This window comes from Peromyscus maniculatus, chromosome 6 (assembly GCF_049852395.1).
Source record: "Peromyscus maniculatus bairdii isolate BWxNUB_F1_BW_parent chromosome 6, HU_Pman_BW_mat_3.1, whole genome shotgun sequence".
Classification (NCBI taxonomy): Eukaryota; Metazoa; Chordata; class Mammalia; order Rodentia; family Cricetidae; genus Peromyscus; species Peromyscus maniculatus.
Window position 1 is genome coordinate 48865103 of NC_134857.1, and position 26433 is coordinate 48891535.

General features: G+C 44.7%; 1 protein-coding gene across 2 annotated transcripts; it reads left to right on the plus strand.

Moving 5' to 3' along the window:
• Window positions 1–1894: 1894 nt before the first annotated feature.
• Window positions 1895–23898, plus strand: Mfsd1 (major facilitator superfamily domain containing 1). Of its 2 annotated transcripts, none has more exons than XM_006972635.4 (16): window positions 1895–3031; window positions 4721–4773; window positions 5665–5777; window positions 7565–7607; window positions 8191–8258; window positions 10283–10391; window positions 13829–13931; window positions 14587–14685; window positions 15094–15205; window positions 15900–15956; window positions 16268–16424; window positions 17694–17791; window positions 18833–18945; window positions 19887–19934; window positions 20559–20616; window positions 21915–23898. In XM_006972635.4, the coding sequence occupies exons 1-16, from the start codon at window positions 2875–2877 to the stop codon at window positions 21916–21918; spliced, it is 1392 nt and encodes a 463-aa protein (XP_006972697.1). In that variant the 5' UTR covers window positions 1895–2874; the 3' UTR covers window positions 21919–23898. The 2 variants fall into 2 exon arrangements, with proteins under 2 accessions (XP_006972697.1, XP_076430327.1); XM_076574212.1 differs by having other exon boundaries at window positions 20559–20660; window positions 21915–22715.
• Window positions 23899–26433: the final 2535 nt, after the last annotated feature.

Below are 26433 nucleotides of genomic sequence, written 5' to 3' on the forward strand. Positions count from 1 at the left end.
AAACCACTTTCAAATATTTGTTGGCTATTTTGTTTCTTCTTTTGCAATCTGTTCATTTCAAAGGCCTTTCTGTTGACTGGAAGGCTTATTTATTTATTCATTTTTAATTATCTGTAGGCTTTCTCTTCACTTGGGATTGTTTCTTGCACTTTTTCATTTAATGTGATCCTAAGACGCCAGTTCTTGGGGGTGACTTCCTGGAACATTGCAGTCCTTTACAGGAAGTATTTGCCTGTGTGGGGACCCTGTAGTGTTCTCCTGTTTTCTTTGGTCACAAAGCTTCTGGTCTTATTCTTAAGGTTTTTTTTTTTTTTTTTTTTTTTTTTTTTTTTTTTAAGATATAAATCTAATTTCATTCTTCTGCATGTGAATATCCACTTTTCCTAGCACTGTTTGTTGAGGAGCCCCCCCCCCCCCCCCCCCCCCCGCCTTTGCAGGGAATTGAACCTGGGGCTTTGTGTGCACTAAGGAAACAGTCTACCACTAAGCCAATCCCCAGCCCTGCAATGCATGCTTTGGACACCGTTAGGAGAAAAAGAAGCTGAAGAAGCAGAAGGATGATGAGGAAGAGGAGAAAGAAGCCCGTGATGAGACTTAAGTGGCTATAGCTGTGTGGTTTTCTTTCTGGGGTCTCTGTTCTACGGATGAGGTTTGTGCCAGCACGATGCTTTTTTACTGCTTCAACTCACTGAATGAGGCTGGGGTCCAGTGAGCTCCGCTGCCCTGCCTGTCTTCACCTCCCCAGCACTGGCATGATGAATGCAGGCCACACTCAGCTTTATGCACATGCCAAGACCCGTGTTTCCTGCTTGTGTGGCAAAGTGCTCGGCACCCTCCCCCAAGGTGTCTCTACAACACCCTCTGTGGCTTTCAAGAGACTGTCTTTGTTCTGTGTGTCTAGTGTCTTCATAAAACATGTAGGGGCTTTGTTTTCTAGTCTTACTTAGTTGGTGTTCTAAAGGGCCCTTTTATCTGGATGGACATCTCTTTCCATAGACATGGGGGATTTTTAGCTATGGTTCCTTGTATAATTTTATTAATTTATCTTTGTCCCCAGCTGAGTGTTCCAATTCTGCTATTTTGTCTTCCAGCTCTGCTATTCTGTTCCTCCTGTGATCCATCGTACTGGTGAGGCTTCCCACTGAAATTTCCATGTAGCTTATTGAAAACTTCACTTACAGTGTTTCAGAGTGTTTTCTGGTCCAGCCTTTCTGTCTTTAATTGAATTCCATTTTTGTATCCTGTATAAAATTCTTCGTTTTATTTAATTGTTTGTCTTCTCTTGGAATTCATTTAGGAGTTTGAGTCCTCTTTGACTTATTTGAATATATTTAAGACAATTATTTTGAATTTTTTGTCTTAAATTTTATCTAATTCACTCTTATTGGGGGCTGTTACTTTGGGATGGGTAATTTTTGGAGGAGACAGCTTATCTTGGTTTTTCATGTCTCTCTCTCTCTTTTTCCCCCCTGTTGGGACTGGAAGGGTGTTCTGGAAGGATGGATACTGTTATGTCTGGTAGCTCTGTCCTGACCTGGTATTTTGAAGGGTAGAACATCAAAGCGAATCCTTTATCCTTTGTGCTGTTACCAGGGCTGTTGGGGTCTGACCCAGGGCCCTGGGAGACCTGACAAGGTAGCCCCCATGTCCTTAATAACCCAGTTGAAGAGACAAGTCATGGTGAGAAGCGGAGAGAGATTTATTCAGTGTGGAACTGGGAAGAGGTCTAGGCTCCTCACAGCTGATGTTGAGTGAAGGAATAAAGCCCAAGATGGAGTGTGACCATTGTGCTGGAGTTGTTAACCGGGGGAATGGGAGATAGAAAGTGGGTTCTATGTAAACATTCCATATCTCTCCTCCGACACTCCTCCTCTACTTCCCCATCCCCCCATTTGGATTTCTTTGAAGGCCAACCTAGAAATCTGGGAGACACTCCAAAGTCGTCGTCCTCTTCTTCCAGATCTCATACGCCATGGTTTAAACACATCCCTAGTTTACCTTGTAGGCAGTCTTTAGAAGTCTTTGCGCCACACCTATGGACTCCCCAGAGTCATGCTTGGAGCCTCTCACGTCCACTTTGGCTGCATGTTTCAGAGCTACTTAGCATCCAGCCCCGCTACACTCCAAATTCCACGGCAAAGCCTTGGCACACCTAGAAAAGCGCGGTGGAAGGCTGCGCTGCCCAGTCGAGTTTCTCAAATCAAACCGAGTGGTCTTGATACGCTGCTGGGCATCTGTGAATGGCTCCTCATTGAGGACGTTTCACGTTTCCACTCTGGACTTCCTTCTCTTATTCGAAGATCAATATAAACGTGTAATTATAAACGTATAAAACCCAGGTCAGACATTTGTGAGGAATTCAATCCCCATTCCCGCTGCAGTCATTCGGCCAGCCGCCCTCCACAGGATCAGTTTCTGTCCATCTCCCCACGTAAATTCTCTCACCGGTATTCTCGAGGTGGGAGAACTTGGCCCCTTCCCAATACTTAAGTGCTAGATACATCCGGCCTGGGAGCATGAAGAGTTGGCGAAGTGAGGGAGAGGAGGACTCAGCTGTGAGAAGGATGCCGCATTTTGGGGTCCCTAGCTGCTCAAGCCGAGCCATCCACTGGGAATGCTGCACCGGCACACCCTCCTGGTCCTAAATCAGACGCTAGCCGGCAGAGGCCCGGGTCCGATTCACCTCACCTCCTCCCACCCACATTGGCAGAGCGGAGAATGCCGCATACAAATGCCCCGCCACCACGTGGACCGCTGTTCACGTGAGCACGGCGGGGCGTGACCGGCAGGAGTCACGTGAGCGCACTCGGTCACGTGAGCGCGGTCTCTGCAGCCCCCGCTTTTGCTTCCTGCTCGGCTCCGATCTGCCGGCCGATGGAGGAGGATGAGGAGGTGCGGGCGCTGCTTGGGGACCGCCCCGAGGGGGACAGCGCGGCCCCGGGCGCCCCGCGCGCTCTGCCCGCGCTCTGCGACCCCAGCCACCTGGCGCACCGGCTCGTGGTGCTGCTGCTGATGTGCCTCCTTGGCTTCGGTGAGCCGGGGAGGGCTCGGGAGAACGATCGGGGGATTCTGGGGCTCGTGTCCCGGGATCCACTCTGCCACCCGGGCTTGGGACCTGCTCTGTCCAGTCGTCGCGAGCCAGGCCTGGGGTCTGAGCTGGCGACTTTTGTTCCTGCTAAGTCCCAGAGTGCAGCAGTCCCTTCCCTGGGGACGCCGATGAGAAGGAATCTTGCCTATTTCCCCTGGAGTACCGTGCTCAGGAGACTTCTGAGCGCTGTTGACCAAGTCCTTTTTCTTCTCTTCCCCAGAGGACATCCTCCTCCCTCCCTCCCCCGCCCGCGCGCTTTCCTTGGCGTTCCTTTAGCTCTCACACCCGCTTTGGGACACTGCACCTTGCTGGCAGCCTGACAGCAGGCGTCTTTTCTTACCCTTCCTTTCTGTGTGAAGCAGTCCTGCGGGACCCTGCTTGTTTTGAGATGGTTGGTTTCACTTAAGAAATCTGATCCTCGGAAAGCAATTTCTTGAGATACTTTTACAAACGTCTTTACCTCCTTTGTTACAGTTTTTAATTTACGCTGCAACTGTTCCGATTCGTAAATACTGGCTTGGCTTCAAAAGTGTTATTTCAGGGATCAGATTCAGAAATACATGCTCCTGGTGAATGAAGGATACTTTGGGCTTTGGTTTCTTTGCAGTTCGTCCACACTGTTGACTACATTTTGGAAAGATGGAGCCCATATCATTTAAAACGAAGTACTGAGCTGGGCATGGTGGTGTACTTCTTTAATCCCAGTACTGGGAGACAGAGAGACAGAGTGAGATCTTGTCTCAACAAACAAACAAACCATGCCGTGGACTCTTATTAGAAGCTCAATCAGGAGCAGACGTTCTAGGTTTAGAATCAATAACCAAGAAACAAAGGCAAAACGCTTGAAGAAATTATCCCTATTCAAGCCGACAGCTTATTTTTGGTAGGTAGATTGGGCTAAAAGTTTGGGTTTGAGAAGCCAGAGTCCTGCCTCTCTAGTTACCTCACCCACCTTTGAACTGGTAGCTTTGTGTATTTGGAGAGTCAGTGCAGAAACAGAGGCAGTGTTATCTTGGGGCCTCCTCAAGCTTGTCAGTTACTTCTGAGATGCATCTCCAGGTCATGCTTAACAGCCCTCTCCCCACTCCTGTCTCGACCTCCTCAGGAGACATTGTTATGTTTTCATCTGATCCTTTCGTCTCTAGCACGGCATTTTCTCAGTCATTTGCTCCTGGGTATTTTGTTTGCAGGATGAGAATCTGTTTGAAAGACTGGTTTAGTTTGAATAGCTAAAATTAATTCTGCTTTCAAGAAAAATGATGACAGCTGACCTGCAGCTGTGGAGAATATAGAATTTTTAGTGTTGGTGGCTTTCAGTAAGGAAAAGGAAGCTATTTCACGAATATATAAATTCAGTAATAAGCATGGGAAGCATGAAGAGAACGAAATGATTAAAAACAGTCGGTGTTGACCTTTTAATTAAGTTTCTGGTATTTGCTGGTTATGCGCATTGCTAAATTGTGGAAGTTCCTTTGGGTGGTAGCTAAGGAAGTGGTCTAGAAATAGTTTCCATGGTGTCAGCAATAGTGTAAATCCTAAACACCCAGAGTAGTTACTAATTAGGAATTGTAACTTGAAAATTTTGTGTAGACATTCTTGTTCCGAGTGAAATGTGTGCTCTCTCTTTCCTAGGTAGCTATTTTTGCTATGACAGTCCCTCTGCCCTCCAGACTCAGGTTAAGCGGGTGAGTTGATTATTTACATTCTTGTCCTGCTCTTTGTTCTGGAGCACTGCCTTACAGACGATGAGATACCATGACCTTCGGGGTGCCCCATCTGAAATGTCCACCCACTTTGTTTTTCGCTGTCATCAGCAAGCCCACCAGCTGCAGACTTCTGGAGATCAAATCCATTTCCCCAAAGAACTCATGGATGACACATTTATGACAGATAGTTTGATTCTTTAGGTAGATAATTGTGAACTCTGTCCACCATATTGCTAAAAATGCTAGTTTTTGTTGAGAATGTACACACCCGATGTCTACTCTTCCGAGTAAGTGGTTTGTGGCATGGCTTTGGCTTTCTTAGATAAGCTCTGTTGTTATTTACTTTTATACATGTGGATGATGCTGTTTGCTGAATTTTGTCCCTATCAGCATTCTTAGAATGGTTTTGAATTCTAAAATTGCATTTGATATTTGTGGTTTCTTGAGCATTTAGACCATTGTTGTGTACTTTTTTTTTTAAGCCACTGAGCAGAGGGAAGATGTACAGGTTGTCCTCTGCATTCTAATAGGAATTGAAGAGGGTAGGGGCCGTAAGACTAGGCAAAGATAATTCTTTTCTGTGTGGGAGGAGTTCATAATTTAGGCAGAAATGAAGACGTAAGGATGTAGGAGATAGAAACAGACTGAGTTGGCCCCCATCCCAGTGACTGGTCCTGGAATGCATGAGGTCGGATTAGTATGTAGAATTAAGACGTTCCATGTGTGACTGTTCTTCTTAGTGCAAGGATTGTAGCTTCTGCGAGAGTCTCAAGAAACTTACCCTGTATGGAAATACAGCTGTAACCACTGTTTGTTTTGATTTAATTGTTAAACCCATTTGGAAAAAAGTTTTCTTTTCTTCCCCTATAGGACATGCAAGTGAATACTACAAAATTCATGCTGCTGTACGCCTGGTATTCTTGGCCCAATGTAGTGTTGTGTTTCTTGGGTGGCTTTTTGATAGACCGAGTATTTGGAATACGGTAAGCTTGCAGAAAAATTAATTTGTGGGCAAATTTAATTGGTGATTAGGAGAATGTAGGAATGGGTTGAAGTTTTTCCTCGAAGAACTAAATAGACTTGTGAATTGACTGATGGTGGACATGAGGATCTGTTTTCTGTTTTTAAAGATTGTTTTTGTCTTAGACTTTGTCCTTGAGGCTTGGTTGATCAGTTAGGGTCAGGCCTAGTAAATGCTGTTGATGCAGTAAGGGCATCAGTTTCTGGAGGTTAATTAGGCTCTTAATTTGGGTCAGACGAACCAGGTGTGAGTCCTCTCGCTGCCACTTGGTCAAGTCCCAACTGTCCTTCAGCTTCCTCACTGCTAAGTGGGGTAACAATTTCTATCTCCTAATTGTCTACAGGGATTAAATGAGAGTTGAAGATGGGAAGTCTTTGCAGATAGGTAGAGATATATCCCTCCCTCAGTTCTGGTAAGATGTAAGACTTTCCCCCTCTGTTTCTGCCTTTCTTTGGCCATTGACGTTTTTTTTGTGGCCACGCCCATTGGACGCTGAGGAGGAATAGCGCCTTAAGCTTTGTCGCTGTATGTCTTTCTCGTTGGCTGTGTTTCATGTGGATTCAAATCATGTCTGAGGGATGAGGGTTGAAGACACATGTGATTTGGTTTGGGGGGTTTGCTCCCCCCCCCCCCCCCCCCCCCCCCGCAAGACCTAGTTTCTCTGTAGTTTTGGTGCCTGTCCCCGATCTCGCTCTATAGACAGGGCTGGCCTCGAACTCACAGAGATCCACCTGGCTCTGCCTCCCGAGTGCTGAGATTGAAGGTGTGCTCCATCACCATCCGGCCTGGGGGGGCTTGCTTTTAGGAATCTTAAGTAGTTGAGTATGACGGAAGTGTTAAATATATTTTGCCGGGTCTCAAGGGATAGAATTAGCTGAATTTTCAGGGAAACTAATTCCACTTATTTGGAGGAGGCACTTGCTTGTTCATAGGGGTGATATAAGTTGTCTGGAGACATTGGTTGAGTTTTCCAGCTGTAGAGAACATTCAGGTGATGGTGTGGCCATTTTATAAGGATTTTTTGAGTGGATTTCGGTTTCAGAAGTACAGTTGGCTCTGCTGATTCTTGAAGACTCTTCTAACCCTGCTATTTTACTTGCTCTGATGAAATATTATTACTTAGACTAAACGTGAACTTGGAGCTCCATTAGCTTGCCTAAGATGTGTCCTCTAAAAGTAGTTTTTAGTTACCAAGAATTATAGTCACTTTAGTTATCTACTGTAGAATTTCCTAGGACCAGTCCTAAGCTCATAAAATAAAGATTTATGTGTATGCCATTTTATTTCATGTCACTTGTGTGGAGGTGCCCAGAGGCCAGTCCAGGACCACATACCCAGGAGCTGGAGTTGCAGGCAGTGTAGGCTGTCTGACCCTAGGTCCTCTGCAGGAGCAGTGAGTGCTCTTAGCTGCTGAGCCATCTCACCAGCCTCCACTTTAAACTCTGAACAGAAATCTAATGAAGAAGTTGCGTTTCTCAATGGTTTGACCCTGGGAACTTTTTGGAGGATTGCTGAGGTTTTAAGAGGGGAGGATGATGTGAATGAACTTGTGCCGTCACTGAACCTTGGGGGTCCCATCAGAACACTGGACTTCTGTTCATTAGCGTTTGGTTTGGGAAAGTTGCAGATGGAACATTCATCTTCCTTGGAATGCAGGGTGGGCAAAGAAAACCCAAACAGATGATGAGTATAGGACTCTGTGATTACCAACAACAATATGAAGAAATGACATTTTTCTCTCTCACACAGATGGGGCACAGTTATTTTCAGCTGCTTTGTTTGCATTGGGCAGGTAAGAAAGGTCAAAATATTTATTCATTCCTTGACAATGACTTTGAAGTCGGCAAAAGTATATTTAACGAATGACCAACTTGATTAATCAGGCCCATGAATGGCCATGTGCTATAATTTATTTGAAGCCTTAAATTACATTGTCTTAGCCGCTTTCCTCATTGCTGTGATTGGCAGAAGCCACTTAGGAGGGAGAAAGGTTTATTCTGGCCCACAGTTTGAGGGGAAGGCATGTTGGCGGGGGTATGAAGCAGCTGGTCACACAATGTCTGCAGTCAGGAAGCAGGAAGTGAGGGTGCACGCCCAGTGCTTTCTCCTTTGATGCCACTCAGCTCATAGAATGGTACCGCCCACATTCGGGTGGGCGTGTATGCGTGGGTTAACCTAACCCAGAAGATCCCTCACAGGTGTGTTGGAGGCTTGCCTTCTGGTGATTATAAGTCCTGATAAATGTATGAGCATCAATATTTAAATTTCTTAGATTTATTATTTCAGCCTAGTAAAATTATTCTGGGAATGAGGATTTGTCATGTTGCCTATTCCTTTAGAATATCCTGAATTTATTTTTCTATTACTGTTTACAGGTTATTTTTGCGCTGGGTGGAATAGTTAATGCATTTTGGCTGATGGAGTTTGGGAGGTTTGTCTTTGGGTAAGTTGTACCATAATTTCATGTTATCTTAGCATGTTCATTAAGGATCTTTCTGATGCTGAGGGTTAAAGCCAGGGCCTTTTATATCCCAACCTATCCACACACTCACACTACTAGTCCTTTATTAAGGATTTAAAAGAAATATATCATTATCTTTTGTGAGGTGTTGACTGCTCTAAAAGGGTGGGACCTAGGAGAATGGAGCCAATCAGTGAGGCAGACTAAAGTCTCACGCAGTAGTCAACTTTATTCAGAGCATCAGACAATTTATACTCTGAGGCTTAAGAAGAGTCACATGAGTTAAGCCGTCAGTCACAAGGACAAGCTGCAAATGGCTGACAAGCCAGATGTGGCCAAAGCATGCTTTTCCAAAGAGGCACAGAAGCAGCAACAGCCAGTTGTGGTGAAGTAAACTCACTCCTATCTGCCACACCTGGCGTGAAAACACAGTCTAACAACATTTCTGTGTTATTGAAGAAACTGCGGTCACAAGTCTCTTGTTTTGTGTTCTTGGAGTTTTCTCATAAGCACTCAGAATTCTCACACAACTCCATTCTTGGACCGTGTTCCACCAGTGAGGAATTATTTCAGATCCTTGAAATGTAGCTTATGTATGTAAGTGTGCTTCTTAGGTACTTAGGCATTTAAACCAACTCACAGCATGTGTATTCTGGGCAACTGCTAAGGACTCTCCACCAATCCTAAATATGGGAGAAGAAAAGTCATAGCTTTGAAAGAAATCCCAGTTAGAAATTTTGACAAAGGTTTAAAGGCAAACGAAGACTTACTGTTTGGAGTGATCGTGTTTAACTGTGGAGTTCGATATTATAAGCTTCGCCAGAAGCTTTTCCTGGGCTTTAAAAACTTGATTGTATTTTAGACTGATTTAAATCTCATTCCCAAAAGTATGGGCCATCAGTTTCTAGGTTGGTTACTCCGGGCATCGTACTCTTCCTTAGAGAGTGGCGTGTATGTCCTTCTGCTCCCCCGTTCAGGTGTCTTGAAGTAGCGCAGTGTCTCTAGCCTGACTGGCCCCCATGTAACTGCAGTGTCCATTACACAGTCCTGTTCCATGTCAAGCCTTGGGCTTCCTGCCTTGAGGGATACAGTAGACAGAATGCCAAGGGCATGCAGATAGATGTGGTGTATGCCTGAAGGAAATAAATATACATAAGAGCATGGAAGAGATTCTGGAACAAAAATGTGGTTAAAAATGGCTACGTGGATGAAGTGGGAGAGTGTAGAAAGAATGTGGGAACTTATTATAGATGAGAAGGGAGATACTTTTGGACTAGGACAGAGCCACGGCAGGACTTACTTTTAGGATGTGGAGGAGGTGACAAAGCTTTGAAATGGGTCTCAAGGGGTACTGATAAATATGTGGGACCAAGTAAAAGAGCATTGAAATCCAAGAAGTAGAAGAATGTTGACTATGCTTTGCGTATTGGCCTGAAAAGTGAAGTTTCAGTACAAAATGTGAATGAAAGACGCTCTTCCATATCAGTGTTTTGTACAGGACAGATGGTATCTGTCATGATTGCTAATTCAGCTAGCCAGATCACTCCAACACATCACAATAGAAAATAGTAATTGCATTTTGTTTACATTTGAGGCAGGTAGAGTATGTGAGTAGGTTGTCTGTGTCCTGATGTCTGGGATCTCTGCTGCAGAGATTCATGGAAGACTGGAAGCTGGAATCATCTGGAAGCTTGTGGTTTTGCATATAGGATGCTTGGATTGGGTGCCTTGAAGAACATGTTTATTTTCAAGTGGCACTTCTTGTGTAGCTTGCTTTCGTGTAGGATGGGGGTGGTTACCCTTTGTACAAAGTAACTTAGGGCTCCAGCTGTGAGTGTTGGACTGAAATGGCAGAGGCCATCTTTGGGATGCTTATGGCCACACAGTAGTCACTTCATTAGGTCTTATTGGCTGAAGCATTCAAGCTCACCTCCATTCAAAAGCAGTGTCAATATTTCTAACTGGGATTTCTTTCAAAGCTATGACTTTTCTTCTCCCATGTTTAGGATTGGTGGAGAGTCCTTAGCAGTTGCCCAGAATACATATGCTGTGAGTTGGTTTAAAGGCAAAGAATTAAACCTGGTGTTTGGACTCCAACTCAGCATGGCCAGAATTGTAAGTATGGCGACAGCCTAGTGGGGCCCAATGGGAAGCAAATTATCTCTCCAGAGTCTTAGAAGTATGCTCGGGCACACTTGGGTGTGAAGTAGGCATTGCTTTTTATAGATCACTTTCAAAAACACTTACTTGTGTGTTTGTAGTTCCGTGTAGATGCCTCTGCATTCAGAGGTCAGAAAATGGCATTGGTTGTCAGTTTCTGTCACCCTCTGCCACTCTCTACCTGTTCGCTTGAGGCATTTTGTCAATCAGGCTGGAAGGCAGCCAGCTCCAGTCTGCTGTGTCCTCAGAGCTGTGTTCTCGGGTGTGCAGGGGACACTGGGTTGTTAGTGGTGCTGTGATTTGAACTCTGTCCCCCGATTGCACAGGGAGCTGTCTGGCCATGGGGCCACTTCTCTAGCCTCTGTTTTTATATATTTCTCTAGGACTTAAAATGACATTTGTTTTGTGTCTTAGGGTTTTATTACTGTGCAGAGACACCATGACCACGGCAACTCTTATAAAGGAACACATTTAATTGGGGTTGGTTCACAGTTTCAGAGGTTTAGTCCGTTATATTCATGGACTTGGCAGCACGCAGGCAGACATAGTGCTGGGGAAAAGATGAGAGTCCTACATCGTGATCTGCAGGCAGCAGAAAGAGACTGAGTGCCACACTGGGAGTGGCTTAAGCATATATGAGACCTCAAAGCCCGCCCCCACAGTGACACATTTCCTCCAACAAGGCCACACCTACTCCAGCAAGGCCACATCCCTTTGTGTGTGTGTGTGTGTAGTGCTTTTAATTTTTATTTTTTTTCTTTTTTCATTTTTTTTATTATTAAGAAATTTAATTTCCCATTTATTTTACATGCCAACCACAGGTCCCCCTCTTCTCTCTCCTCCCGCCTCCAGCCTCTCCAACAGAAGCCGTCATCAGTGGTTTTGATCATAAAGGCCACACCTCCTAACAGTGCCACTCTCTATGGGCCAAGCATTCAAACACATGAGTCCATGGGCGTCATACCTACTCACACCACCACACTTTGTCTTCAGTAGATCATTCATAAATAGCATAAGACAGCAAAGTGACCATTCATTAGTTCAAAGAGTCTGAATTAAATAGCTAGCCTGATTTCTCACCAGGTTTTGCACCCTTCCTCAAAAGTCTCTGTAGCCATCCACCCAGGTTCTGCTGGCACATTACCATCGGTGGGAAGCTCTTTCTGTGGCGGGGCCTATTCTCCATCAGTTAACTTTTTTCTTTTTCATTTTTTTTTTTTTTTTTTTTAAAAACAGTCTCACTATGGAGTCCTGGCTGGTCTGGAACTTGCTGTGTATAGATCAGGCTGGCCTTGAACTCACAGAGACCTGCTTGCCTCTGCCTTTAAAGTCCTAGGTATAAAGGTGTGTGACACCACCAACTTTTGAATCTCAAATTCACACAGATGAAGCCTTTTTCCACAGAGGGCTTATGCCGACTTCCCCACTGTTTCTCCTTCAGTGTTCATTTTTGTCCTGTTTGCCGTGAAATAAAGCATCATCGGCTCTTCAGTTCTTGATCAGAGGTGTTTATTTCCTGTGGTCATCTGAGCCCTCCGACAGGAGTTTCAAGCCCCCTCACCATGATGCTCACACCTCATTGGACTTCACTCTGTCAGCTAGTGTTCCTGGGGTTTAGAATTAGAAATAATCGTGGTGTTTCACATTTTGTCTTACGGAGGGTACCCAGGAAACCCAGCATTAGATTTTGATGAATACATCCTGTAAGACACTCAGGTATTCTTATATCCCCACCCCAGCTCTGGCTGGGGGGGGTGGGGTTGAGTATCTCTTGGTTTTCCTTTATAATTTGTTCCTCTTAGGCTTACTGTTTTAATAAGCACTAAGGCAGGTGACGTTACAACAGCAGTCCTGAGGAGTGTCTGTCTGCAGTCTGTTAGGAGGTTTGCAATGCCACTCCATCCCCCTCCTGTCATTTCGTGAGATTCAGGCCCTGTCTCATGTCTCCTGCCTTTCTGTCAGCCCCCCTCCCTCTCCTCATGGCTGTAAATGTGGGGGTGCTCTAGGCTGTGGCCTTTGATCCACACTCCCAGCCCTCGCGACCTTACCTAGTTTTACAGTTTTGATTAGCATGGCCTGGCTTCTGAGTTTATGTCGCCTGTCTAGGCTTTCCCTTACATTCTTCACGTCCACAGGCAATTGCCTGCCTGTCCAGTGTTTCCCCTTAGCTGTCTCTGTCCAGGCTTTTCTCTTCCATTTCTGACTCATACGCTGTTCAGAGTTCTCCTGGACTGAACTTACCCTACACCCAGTTCTCCATGTTCTCTCCGCCATTCCTCACACCAGCTCTCGTTGGCATTTCTCCTCCTCCTCAAGGAACTCTCTTTATGTGGTGCCAGCCTGAGTCCTACCTCATCCTATTCTCCCACATACTTGCTGTTAGTAAATCCTTTTGGCTGCCCCAACTAAACATATGTATCCCGAGCACGTCTTACTGTACTTCCAACAGCCTGATCTCAGAGTCATCTTTCTCCTTTTGGCCTGCTGCTGCACAGTGACTGCAGCCTTGTTTCTGCCTCTGTGGTCCAACTGAAAGAAAGTTGCCAGGTCAGTCAGCCAGAGCTGCTTTCCAGGATTGCAGAGGGAGGCTTCCCCAGGATGGCACGTTCTCTCCCCTCTAGTCCCCTATCATGGTTCCTTTTCTGTTGCTGTAACAACATTGTGACCATGACCAAAGCAACTTAGAAAAGAAAGTGTTTAATTGGGTGTAGGTTTCAGAGGGTCAGAGCCTGTGATAGCAGAACAGAAGCATATTGGCAGGAATAGTGGAGCGCTCAGATCTTCATCTGAAAGGGAGAGGCAGAGAGAGCACATTGGAAATGATGAGATGTTTAAAGCCTCGTAGCACACCCGAAGTGTATGAGTCAGGGTTCTCTAGAGTAATGGAAGTTATAGAGTGAATCTCTGTGTATATAGAAAGAAATTTATCAGAATGACTTACAGACTGTGGTCCCGCTAATCCAACAATGGCTGTTTATGAACATAAAGTCCAAGAATCCAATAGTTGTCCAGTACATGGGGCTGGATGTCTCAGCTGATCAGTATATGCTGGAATCCCAAAGAAGTAGGCTCTGATGCCAGTGAAGGAATGGACTGAAATCGAGGAGAGATTTCAAGCAGGCAAAGAGCAAAAGCTTCCTTCTTCCATGTCCTTACATAGGCTTCCAGCAGAAAGTGTGGCCCAAATTAGAGATTTCATCTTCAGCCTCAAAAGATCTAGATTAAAGGTGTGTCTTCCCACCTCAATCTAATCCAGATTACCTTCCAAGTGACAGGTAATCTGGATTCTGGTTACACTTACTTTACTAAGATACTATCAGCAAATAAGTAACCACCCCCCCCTCCCCCATAGTGTTCATGGTTGGGAAACCTGTTATGTTCTCCTTCCTCAGGGAAGCACAGTGAATATGAACCTCATGGGATGGCTCTATACTAAGATTGAAACTGCACTGGGTTCAGCCGGCCATACGACCCTGGGAGTAACACTCATGATTGGTGAGTGAGTCCTCCTGTCCCACGTCTTGGCCTTTGGAGGCCTGTCATGGGAGATACTGTGCCGAAGAGGAAAGAACTCGAGACTCAGTGCCAGACTACTGTGCTGCTGCTGCTGGCGTGTGATTTTGTTTCCATAGTTCGCTAGTTCTTCTGACTGTTTAGAAATAGACCGTCATGTCTTTGTGCTTTCATTGCCATTTCTGAAACAGGATCCGATTGGCCCTTGTGTCCCTCAGTGCTTCTATTTGTGTATTGTACGTTCAGTGGGACTGAGTGTGTGAGGTGAGGTCAGCCAGGGACTGTGTCCAGGTGAGTTCATAGTCACAGACAGCAGGAGGAAGATGGGGGTCCTTGGGCTCAGGCTCAGCCAGGACACTAGAGTGATGTGGTGGGGAGTCCACCAAGCTGAAAGCCAGGAGCCTCGGCTCATTCTTTGCTGCCCATAACTAGTCCTTTTTATCTAGGACGAGATAATTTATCTCCATTTTCTGAAAAGTTTTGGGTCTCGGCGTACTCCTGTGTGCGTGTGGCGTGGTAGGCTGTCCTTAGCCCTGACTCTGGATGCCTTTGCTCAGTGGCTGCACTGTGACTCTTTATGCAGTGTGCTGCTTCTCCCAGCCCTTGGCCTTTTCTAAAACTTCTCTCCTTTATTTAGGGGGTGTGACATGCATTCTTTCACTAATCTGTGCCTTGGTCCTTGCTTATTTGGACCGGAGAGCAGAGAAAATCCTTCATAAAGAACAAGGAAAAACAGGTACGTCGTCAGCATGAAAGGAGAGTGGGACTCAGGGGACCTTTAATGATACTTTACAGTGGCTGAGACACGATGCAGCGCTGTGGTGCTGAATGTTTATATTTCCAGGTTCATTTCTGCTCGTCCAAATTTCTGTATGTATTCCTCTGTTTAAACGCTATGACAGAGTGTACATTCTTGATTTTGTTTTGTATATTAGTAAAATGATTTTGGTTCCCATGGAAGGGAACAACTGTAACTTCTGGTTTTTTTTTTTTTTTTCTTCCTATTACTTGTTAAGTTATCTCAGAGATGCTGTTTGTGGAATTTTCTAGAAAAAAATTTTTTTTTAATTATATAAATAAAAATGATGCCTATAGATGAAAGGTCCTCAGGTTTTATGAACTATTACGTCTTCCCTTTCTCAAGGTGAAGTCATTAAGCTGACTGATATAAAGGACTTCTCCTTACCCCTGTGGCTGATCTTCCTCATCTGCGTCTGCTACTACGCAGCAGTGTTCCCTTTCATCGGGTTGGGCAAGTGAGTATTCTCCAGCCTTCCACCTGTAAGTTACAGCAAGAGCTGAGTCACGTCAAAGAGTGGGCATTTTCTGTAGTTCATTTTGCTCCTCTGGACAGGGTGTATATTTAGACCAATGATTTTATGTTCTGGGATACAGGCTTAACATTGTTTTAATACTTTCATTATTGTCTTGAAGACATGCTTTTAAAATTTCCTTTCTGTTCTTGCATCAGGAGGCTGTTTACTGTGACTGAAACTTGTACCTTGGCTCCTGTCCACTAAGGGCCGATTCTGCCCAATTAGATGCAGGGTTCGAAGCAGGTTCCTGCTTGCTTTGTCTGCTTCTTGCCTCATCCACTGGCTGCCGCAGTGTGAAAGTGCAAATGTGTGTGTAGGACTGTGTTTTTATGTCTGTATAGCCTTTAAAACCCACACACTCACTATTTATTACATAGTAAAGGAACTCCGCCGTTCTGCCTTTAATCGGGTGTTCTGAAAATGTGTGGGCCAACCCTAGTTTAGTCTGTGAAATAGTTCCTTGAGAGCTGGAGCTGCAGCAGATGGCTGGATGATGATGGATAAGAGATAACGGTAGGAGAACAGTATTGGAGAAGAAAAGCTTGTTAAACATTAGAGTTACCTTTAACTTGTCTTTATTTCTTGAACACAGAGTAGTTCTTTCTAATGTATGCACTTTTCTTTTTAATTTTAGAGTTTTCTTCATAGAGAAATTCAGATTTTCTTCCCAGTCAGCAAGTGCAATTAACAGGTATTTGATGTAATTCTGTAAGTTCTTTTTGCATGTGATATGGGTTATTCATAAGCACAGGCCCTGCATAGAGGCTGCAAACATTGTGTAACCACGCCCCCCTCCCCCAACACTGCAGACTCCAATCGCAAGGGCCAGGCTTTGCATTAAGGGAAAAAAACCCAAAGAATTCTCAGATTGATTTTTTTCTAATTCTATTTGCGGGTCGTCATTTTAGATGAGTGCCACATTAACCAACTTAGGCTTGCTTAGTCTGGTAGTTTTAGAGATGCTGTGCTGCATTCTGTTAACTTCTTGCCCTCTCTGGGCAGTATTGTGTATGTCATATCAGCTCCCATGTCCCCAGTATTTGGACTCCTGGTGGATAAAACTGGGAAGAACGTCATCTGGGTTCTGTGTGCAGTTGCTACCACCCTCCTGTCCCACATGATGCTGGCCTTCACCTTCTGGAACCCCTGGATTGCTATGGTAATGTTTGGGGATGGTCAGGGCTTCAGAGAGAACCCCAAGTCCATGTTGGGTGTGCCCAGCAAACCCAGCTGGCAGTGCTGAGGGGGAAGTGACTTGGTGTTAATTTTGAGAAGGTAAACATTTTTTTTTTTAAAGAAAAGGATTATCAATTATTAATGTGTAAGGTTTGTTTTTCATTTGGCTTATTTAGTAGGGAACCTCCAAAGCTGAAGTAGAATTTGAAACAGAATAGTTTCATGACTGGAAAGCTAATTACTTGCGTTTATTTTTCTGAACTACATTAAAATAAATCCTTTCATTAAAGGCACTGTCCAGACTCTTAGTAGGTCTAAAAGGTGACCGCAAGTCCATGACGTTTTTGTTGACTTTTGTGTGAGTTTTCAGAGTACAGTCTGAGTGCTGTGCCCCTTACCTGTTGGTGCAGGGGCATCTTGAATATCAGAATTTGTGGTGGGCAGTTCCCCGGAAGTCTTCCTGTAGGGACCTCCAGGCCCTAGCAGTGGAGTGCTGCTGGAGAGCATTGCACAGTGAATATCCTCTGTTACGATGCTCAGGGACTTCCTCCTCATCTGTAACACAGTGCACAGATGTGTCCGTTTTCCTGGCTAGTGTTGGGTGTCAGCATTATTTCGACATGTACCAGTCTGATAGGTACATGTAATAACTTAATTTACATTCAACTCACACTTTCTTTCTTTCTTTCTTTTTTTTTAAATTTGAGACATGCTCTTGCTCTATACAGCTAATGTTACCTCCACACTGTGTAGCTTAGAGCAGCCTGGCACTCAGAGATCCCCCTGAAGGCATGTCACCCCTGTGTTTTGCAAGTTCTTTTTTGGATTGCGGAAACGGCATTGTCATACAGTGTCTAACGAGTGGTGGCGATGGCAGGTGGGTCCCTGCTGTGCTTTTCTGTTCAGAATTGGTCCTCCACGGGCAGCAATAGAATAACTCTGCTGCCTCGATGACTTCATCTGCAGTTAAGGAAAATCAGTTTGCCTGAAACTTGGGTAAGAACTTTTTGCAAATCCTCTGTGCCCTTGACTGCACAGTGGGCCCAGACAGTTTATATCACGAGTGAAAATGGTTAAAACAGTGGAGAGTACCGAGAGAGGCCTGAGACTTTCTTACAATTTAAAATTTTAGTCCAATTACAGTAAAATGTACTTACATTTTGATTTAGCTTTATGTCACTTTTACTAATCTCTATCAAGGGAAATCACCTGTCACCTGATGTATACTGTACCATTCTGCCTTCCTGTCTAGAGTCTCCTGGGACTCTCCTACTCATTGCTTGCCTGTGCCTTGTGGCCAATGGTGGCATTTGTGGTTCCCGAGCACCAGCTGGGAACTGCGTACGGATTGTAAGTACTGCATTTTCACCGCGTGTCGTACATGTTGCCTTCTGCTGTATCAATTCTTCTAATACCCCACGTGTCCCAGTTGTAGTTATGCTCGGAGTTCTGGGCCAGCACTGAACCCGCAGATGACGAGAAATGTCAGTGAATGCATTCTTAAGCGACTGCCGTGGTGTTTCTGGTCACTTTCCCTACTTGGGGTCTGAGGGAAACAACCCAGTGTGGGAGGGTTTAGTTTAGGTCCTGGTTTTAGAGATTTCTTGGCTCCACTGATTCTGGGCCTGTGGTGAGGCAGATCCATCACGGCAGCTGGGAAGCGGCTGTCACACTGCCCTTTTATTTGCCTCAGGCCTCTAGCCTTTGGGAGGTGCTTGCCCATGTCTAGGTCTTTCCCACCGAGGTCATTCCTCCAGACATGACCAACAGACATGCCTAGAAGAGTACTTTTCTGTTAAGTACTTCTTAGTCCAGTCAGATGTAGTGACACTTGGCCGTCCAACAAGGTAAGCCCCTAGCAAGACAGTTGGAGTAAGCCAAAGCCCATGAGAGGCGATCGCAGAAATGACCACTCCTGTCCATCTGAGCCCTTCGCAGGGGGAGGGTGATCCATATCCCAGGCCCCCAATGGCAGTGGTGGTGGTAGTGGTGGTGCAGCTGGTCCTGTGGCTGCTGTGCAGATAGCTCTCCCTTTCATTCATCAGATGGGCATTTCATACTTCACTTGTCCTGCGGCCGATGGTCTAGTCGCGGAGACAGTCCAGGATAAACTCCAAAATCTCCTGGGTGTGACTAATCCTAGCACTCTGGGGTCAGAGCAAGGTAGATCTTTATGAGGTTCGGGCAAGCTTGGTCTACAAAGTGAGTTCCAGGGCAGCCAGGGCTACATAGCTTCCTTGTCTCAAAAAACTAACATCTGTCCATGTGCTCCCTGTCTGAAAGTCTCTCCTGACACCAGCAGCGTGTGGTTTTTGATGCTAGTGTTAATAGTGAAGTTAGTCTGTGTGAAGACCTTTGGGAATGACATGCTATTTTATCCTGAAATCCTAGCATGCAGTCCATTCAGAACCTCGGGCTGGCCGTCATCTCCATCCTTGCTGGCACGATCCTGGATACTCGGGGATACTTGCTTTTGGAGGTTTTCTTCATTGCCTGTGTTTCCTGTGAGTGTGCCATGTGGCAGCATTTGACTTCTTATAACGTGGGGTAAAATGTTCATATTTTTACAGTTAGGTTTTGCCATGTCATTTAAAGTGAGCTAGACAGTGTGCCTGAGCTAGTAAGGGCAGAAAGCCAAGCTCTGCCTTCTGGGCTCCAAACTGGCTCTGGGTGGAAAGTTAAGGGCGAAGTTTTGATTTGTTCATTTATAAAGGCACACGGTGTCTTCAGAGGAGAAATCCCTGCAGACCGTGAAATGACTGTCCAGGAGCTGCCAGGAGTTCTGGGGAGGAGAAGAGAGGAAGGAGGGTGTGTGTGTGTGTGTGTGTGTGTGTGTGTGTGTGTGTGTGTGTGTCTGCTCCCTCTCTCCTCTTGTGGCATGTCAGCAGTTTGCTGGCCCTATCATTTCTGAGCTAATAAGCAGTGATCCCTGTAGGGTAAACCATGATGTGGCACTTGAGAGCTTTCAGAAACAAAATAGTGCAGTGTTTTAAAATGCCAATTACCTTGGTTAGGGTTTCTACCACTCTGGGGAGACACCATGAGCACGGCAACTCTAATAAGGAAGCATTTAAGTGGGTCTGGCTTACAGTCTCAGAGGTTCAGTCCGTTATTGTCATGGTGGGAAGCATGGCCACACGCAGGCAGACGTGGTGCTGGAGGAGTAGCTGGGAGTTCTGAACTCCAGGCAGCAGGAAGTGAACTGTGTAACACACTGGGCACAGCTTGTGCACACCTGAGACCCCAAAGCCCACCGAACAGTGACACACTTCTCCCAGCAAGGCCACACCTGACAGTGCCACTCTCTGTAGGCCAGGCATTCAAACACACGAGTCCGTGGAGGCCGTAGCTGTTCAAACCTCCGCACCAATGGAGAGGAGTTTGGTTTATGCCTGAGTTTTGGTTACGCAGGTGGCGTTTACAAAGTGTCCCTTGTGTTTTCCAGTGGCACTTTTCGCCGTGGTCTGTCTGTACTTGGTGAACCGTGCTCGCGGTAAGCAGCTCTCATGATCTTAGTGTGTGTTAGTGATCTCCATGTTTATAATCACACTTTCTGAAACCTCCCCTTCTATCGAAATTGCCCTTAGGCCTTTTCCTCTCTAGTAAGATCGTGTTTCATAATATAAAATCTCAGGTGTATGCTAGCAAAACTCCCGAAGCCCCTCATGCCGTCTCATTTCTAAAAAATAAAAAGTAAATTAATTTTCATTTTAAGGTTGAACATACTTGGTTTAGAATTAGAAATAATATATATATATATTTACCAGTACACACTAATATGCGTTAGTGTATTTTTATAAGAACTTGATGTTGTCTTTATTAATCTTGATCATTGCTTGTGCCTCAAGGGCATGATATGCTTAAGAGAATATAACACAATAAATTTAGATTTCTTTTAATGTTTCTTAACTTTCAGTGATACTGACATTTAATACAGTGTTTCAGTTAAAGAACCTGAAGCAACACATACCTTCAAACTTAAATATACAAAGCTAAAATTAAACTGTGATTATATATTTTTCTTTCTTATCTTTCATAACTTTTTGTGCAAATATTTGTGTATGTGTGATTGAATTTTAATTACATTGCTTAAAATGGCTACTCGTTTACATTTTAGGTGGGAATCTAAATTATTCCGCAAAACAAAGGGAAGAATTAAAACTTTCTCATACCGAGTGAGTACCCAGAGGGAGAAAATTGTATCCTGAAAATTTTAACTGTGAGCATTTTATTTCAAGGTAGATTTGGACTTTAAAGTATTAGTTTTTTTTTCTTGATTTTTAAGAGCTCGCAGGTCTGGAAAGAGCACTACAAGATCTGTACTTATTTCAGAAAATTTAAGATGAATATCAAGTCTTAAAGGCAGACATGGAACAGAAGTGAGCTTCTTGCCTTCTGGGCAGTGCAGGCTGTGGGATTTGAGTTTAGTAGAGCAAGGCCTGGCCCTCCGCCCTGTGCTGGGCTGTGCCCTTCCGTTCTTCCAGTCTGCCTTTTAAAAAGTAATTAAGGTAATGTTTCATCTTGCCCCGTGTCCCGTTGTCATTCTGTTGCTGGGATAAAATGCCCTGGCCAGAAGCAGCTTGGGGAGGAAACTGTTTCTTCCAGGTCACAATCTCATCCATCACTGAGAGAGGTGGGGGCAGGAGCCTGAAGCTGAAGGCTGCCTCTGGCTCCCTCTCACTGGCTCACGCTGACCCGCCTTTCATGTACAGCCCATGGCTGCCTGTGTAGGGATGATGCTGTCCCATGTGCACTGGGATGCATCAATTAGCAATGAGGTCAGTGCCCCACAGATGGGCCCACAGACATGCCAGTCTGACCCAGGCAGGTCTTCAGTTTGTTTAAACAGCACGTGTGTCACATTCTGTCCCTGGGGACTCAAGGCTATGTCCAGTTGGCATCCTAAAATCAGTTTGCTGTTCGCTTTTCTCAGATTCCTTCATAACAGACGATGTAGTGTGGGGTTATGTTATTGTTTTATAAGTACGTGCTAAAACATGATGGTAATTATGTTTCCTGTTATTTCTAAAGATTTTAGCCACTAAACTTACGATTTAAAGATGTATTTGTAAACATACACATCATCTGACATTAAGTTTTGTGACTTGAATAGGTTGAAGCCTGGCATAATAGCCTGTGTTTTTTAAGGCAGGATGGTGCTCTTGTTTTTCATGTTAAAAATTGGAAATGAAGGGTTTCAGAGCTGGCTCAGTGATTAAGTGTATGGTGTCCTTACTGATGCCCAGAAGTCAGTTCCCAGTGCCCATGTCGGGTGTCTCACCACCTCCAGGGCACCCAGGGGCCTCCTTTGCGGACACCTGCACTCATGTGCACCCCCATCCCAATAAAAACGATAACGTTTTACACTGTGTAGCTTATAAAGTTACAATTTTCATTTTGAGAGTTGTGTGGAGCTTTTTTTTTTTTTTTCCCTCAGCTGCTTTTTGGTAATTTCTTGTATTTTGTTTTGCAGATAAGACTCTGAAATGATTGTCTGGAGAATAGGCAACACGCACCACTGATTGGAAACCTTCATGGAGATTTTTTTTTTCTTTTAAAAAAAGTTATTTAGAAAAATAATAGAGTGGAAAACATATTTATATTTTAAATATACCTACTAAAAGTGTGTTCATGCAGACTGTTTTAGCCTGTGGTTTTTGTAAGATGTGATACTAATGAATTCTAATCAACAGTGAACAGTTTAGAAAATTGGTCTGGAACATTCAATGAGCTTTAAGGACCAACCGTAATGGTCTGCAATATTCTGTTGGGGTAGTTTTTAGTACGTGCATTCTCAGGATGAACGTTTTCTATATAACAGGGAAAAGGAAAAGGATAAAAACCACAAAATATGAGGGGGTGGGACAGAAGATGTTACATACAGAATAAGTGATGAGATTTTAGCAGGCGCTCTCTGTTTCATAGAGAATGGTGTACAATTGCTTCCTGATCTCCACTAGGAGATCATGAGTGTCATTAATGATGGCTGCTAAGCAGCAAACCTTTGGAGTGTTTTGTTTGTTGTTGTTGTTTTTCCTATCAGGGACATAATTTGTAGTACAAACTACCTGAAGAGTTTTTTTTTCCCCTTAAAGACAATATAAAAGCGTCCTTCAATTTATGATGGCTACCTATGTACATGGGTACGTAAAACCAGTGCAAAAGTTATATTTTGTGTATTCATTTTATTGTTAAAACATTTCAACACTGATTTCAGTTTTCCTGTGGAAGATAATCTCCAGAAATCAAAGCTGCAATAAAAAAATGTCCTAGGTACAGTCTCATTGAATGATTACAGGTGTTGGGTGCAGTCTCATTGGGGGATTACAGGTGTAGGATGCAGTCCATTGAATGATTACAGGTGTAGGGTGCAGTCTCATTGAGTGATTACAGGTGTAGGATGCAGTCCATTGAATGATTACAGGTGTAGGGTACATGTGGTGCAAAGCATTGTATACTTAAAGCTTTGCCATCCAGAGGCTGGAGAGATGATAGCGCTTAAGGACTTTGACTCCTAAGAGGACCCCAGTTCAGTTCCCAGCATCCACATGGGGCAGCTCACAGTAATCTGGAACTCCAGCTCCAAGGGATCCAGCACCCTCTTCTGCCTTCCTCAGGTTCTTGGGCATGTGAGAGCACACGTGTGTGCGCACACACACACAAATATAATAATAATGGATCTTTTAAAGAGCACAGAAACAATTTGAAAATGCATTCCTTTTCTTTTTTTTTTTTTTTTTTTTTTTTTGGTTTTTCGAGACAGGGTTTCTCTGTGTAGCTTTGCGCCTTTCCTGGAACTCGCTTTGGAGACCAGGCTGGCCTCGAACTCACAGAGATCCGCCTGCCTCTGCCTCCCGAGTGCTGGGATTAAAGGCGTGCGCCACCACCGCCCGGCCATTCCTTTTCTTTTTAAGTTGTAATTTATTATGCCATTCTTCACTTGTTAGTTTTGGGGCTCTGACGTCAAAGTATGAAGTAGCACACGTCAAGTATGAAGTTGCCCTTGCTGTGTGTGCTGGCTGGCTCCTGTGTCCTGGCCTTGCAGGGAGCCTGGCCCTCTCCCAGGCTTTGTTCATTGCTATTTCCTTCTTTTAGAGTGTCCTCTAGTGCACACTCTAACCTGGTTTCACCTGATTTAAACAAAAGTCTTAGTTCCCAGCCCAGAACCATTCTTCCATACAGAAACTCCTCCAGACCACTAAGGCCGTGTACAGTCCAGGATGCCTATGGACTTTGAAAACCTCGGACTTGGCCTTTTTAGCTCGCCTCAGTTTGTGAGGAATTTGTGGCAGTGTGGGTTTAGGGTGGTGTGTTTTCTCTTCCTTAGACTGTCAGCTCCTTGAGCAGGGACATTGGTTTGTTAGTGAATGTATCCACAGTGCCTAGCACAATGTATGTACAAAACTTGACTTTTTTTTTTTTTAACTGATGTGTAAAATAAAAAGTAATTGGAGTAACCTGTTTGGAAGATAAATGGCAATTCAAATAAGACCCCCAAAGGGTTGGTGGGCTGCATGTCTTATGGTTTAGAAATCTTATATTTAATAAGTACCCTAAGTAAACCATTGCACAATCATATATATTCTAAGACAGTATCTTCCGTCTAGGTTGTGTAATGGCCTGACAGGGAGTCATTCATATACGTAAGTGTGAGTTGTGTTTGTGGTTTTGCAGTGCTGGGGGGTGAACCTAGGCAGGGTCTTGCTTGTGTTAGGCTAGTGCGTCTACCACAGAGGAATAGCCCCAAGTCACAAGCTTTGGGGAGTGCATTCTGTGGAGGTTAGAGATAACTCATGGATAAAGTTCATCCCTTTATCGTACTGGCAAGGACACTTGAGTTGAGAAGACAACCAAGATCTGCTCAAGCCTCCGCACAAGCTGGTTATGTGTGCTGGAGTTTGTCGTTTAGCCTCTTAACATTGTATCCGTTTGCCAAAACTAAACAAGTGAGTTTTCACGGGAGGTGCAACACATGACTACTCACCCCAGAAGGGGGCCCTCTGCAGGCCAAAGCATCAATTGCACTGAAGTCCAACTTGGTGAACCAATGGGTTGTTTTTCTTTTTCTTTGGAGACAAAGGTTTTGCTAGGTAGCCTTGACTGGCTTGGAACTTGCTGTGTAGACTGTATTGGGCTCTAATTCTTAGATTTTTGCTGGGATTAAAGGTGTGTGCCACCACACTCCAAGAACCGAAGGGTTTTTAGTGGTATTCCATGAGCAGGAATCACTCAAAAGTGGTTTCATCACATGTATGAACTCAGACTGTGGTAACACATACAGGGCCTGCCCAGAGTCAAGCCAGATGAGGAAAAGTGGACAGCAGCTCAACCCTAACCTAGAAGCCATCTGCAGTTGATACTGCTGGCAAAGGGAAAATTAGTTTTCTCTAATGGCATCTCACTGGGTATATTAACCACACTTCAGGGTAGGTCAACACAAAATGAACTCAGTAGTATTTTTGTAGACTTTCTGTCTGATTTTGTTTTGTTTAAACATTCTTTGCCTTATCAGTCTTTTGCTTGTGTATTTCAGTTTCTGGTTCCCCCATCCCACCCCCAGTGTTCCTTCTCGTTTTGGTTTGTGTGAGGGTGCAGTGAAACCACCAAACTAGATTGCTCCATAGGTAGCAAGAAAGGTTTATTGGACATCAAACCACCCAGGCTATCCCTGGGAAGCGGGACAGAAAGAAGCAAAATTGTGGAAAAGCAAGCTGATTTTATGACGACAGCGTGAGGGTTTTTGAGCAGATACAGGCTGGACTGGGAGCTAGGTGCCCTTGCCCAGGATAGTTGACTTTGGGCAGATTAATGGAGGTTCCTGGTAAACAGAGGCACATCTTATGAGGTTCCTGGGGGATTAGGTTGCTGTTTACCCAGTCAGAGTCCTTCTGGGACATTGTCACTGTCATTTTGGAGGCCCTGATTTGGACCTAAGTTTTAAAAAGAGAAAAGGGGCATGGAGTTGGGTGGGTGGGGTGGTAGGGAGGATATGGGAGGAGTTGAGGGAGGGGAAGCACATGATCAGAATATATTGTGTGAAAAGAACTTAGAGTGGGTTGCATTACCCCAAAGCCCACCCTACACAGCCAAGGGCTCATACAGTTGCTTTCTTGGAGCTCTGCACAGCTTGTGGGTAGCTCCACCGCCCTGAGAGGTCTGCACCTTGGAGCTCTGCACAGTGCCTCCACCGCCCTGCGAGGTCTGCACTTGGCCGGTAGGTCTTCTCCCCAGGCAGTTTAAGGCTTCTGTAACCCGGGGAGGAGTCTCCTGGTAATGTAGTAAACTCCAGCTTCCCCAGAGAGAAGGACTGTTTCCTTCATCTCAGAAGTTCCTCTCCTGGAGGGAACATTTCAAAAGAAACTTATACAACAGCATGCTTAAGGTAGAATTTTAAGCAGTGACGAAGTGGTTTTGTAAGGATCATACTCGTGGGGAGTAATATAGATGGTATTTGGATTCTGCCATTTCTAGAAATACAAACCAATATGTGTGAAGGACCACTACACCAATGTCTCTGGGGTTACTTTCTGGCTCGTGTTTTCCAATTTTATTTATTTATTACAATATGTGAAAAAAGTTTTAAAACACACAAAGAACACAATCACTGTCAAGTGTGAGTTATACGTTATATGGGGGTAAAGTGAAATAATGCATGTATTTGGGGGTAAAGTGAATGCACGTGTAGGGGGTAAATTGAAGTAATGCATGTATATGGGGGTAAAGGAAAATAATGCATGCATTTCTTGGTCCTGGTATGCAGTGAAAGCTAAGAACCTCTCCAACTTACTTGCAAGCTATTGATGATTCTAGAATGTGTTGCCTGTGGCCGCAAACACTTTAGCATCTTTTAGTGTTCATGATGTTCCATGGGGGAATCTCTGACACAGGCTCTGAATAGTGATTTGCTGCTGTGAGGTTGAGGAGGAAGGAGGGGTTTATAAGCCATACCAGAGTTCTCACACGGAGCGGACAGCCTAACTTCTCTAGAGCAG

Coding starts and splice junctions, on each gene's coding strand:
- Mfsd1 (XM_006972635.4), top strand. CDS start 2,875: ATGGAGGAGGATGAGGAGGTGCGGGCGCTGCTTGGGGACCGCCCCGAG. Junction 7,608..8,190: donor GCTTTGTTTGCATTGGGCAG/GTAAGAAAGGTC, acceptor TACTGTTTACAG/GTTATTTTTGCGCTGGGTGG. Junction 18,946..19,886: donor CTTCATTGCCTGTGTTTCCT/GTGAGTGTGCCA, acceptor TGTGTTTTCCAG/TGGCACTTTTCGCCGTGGTC.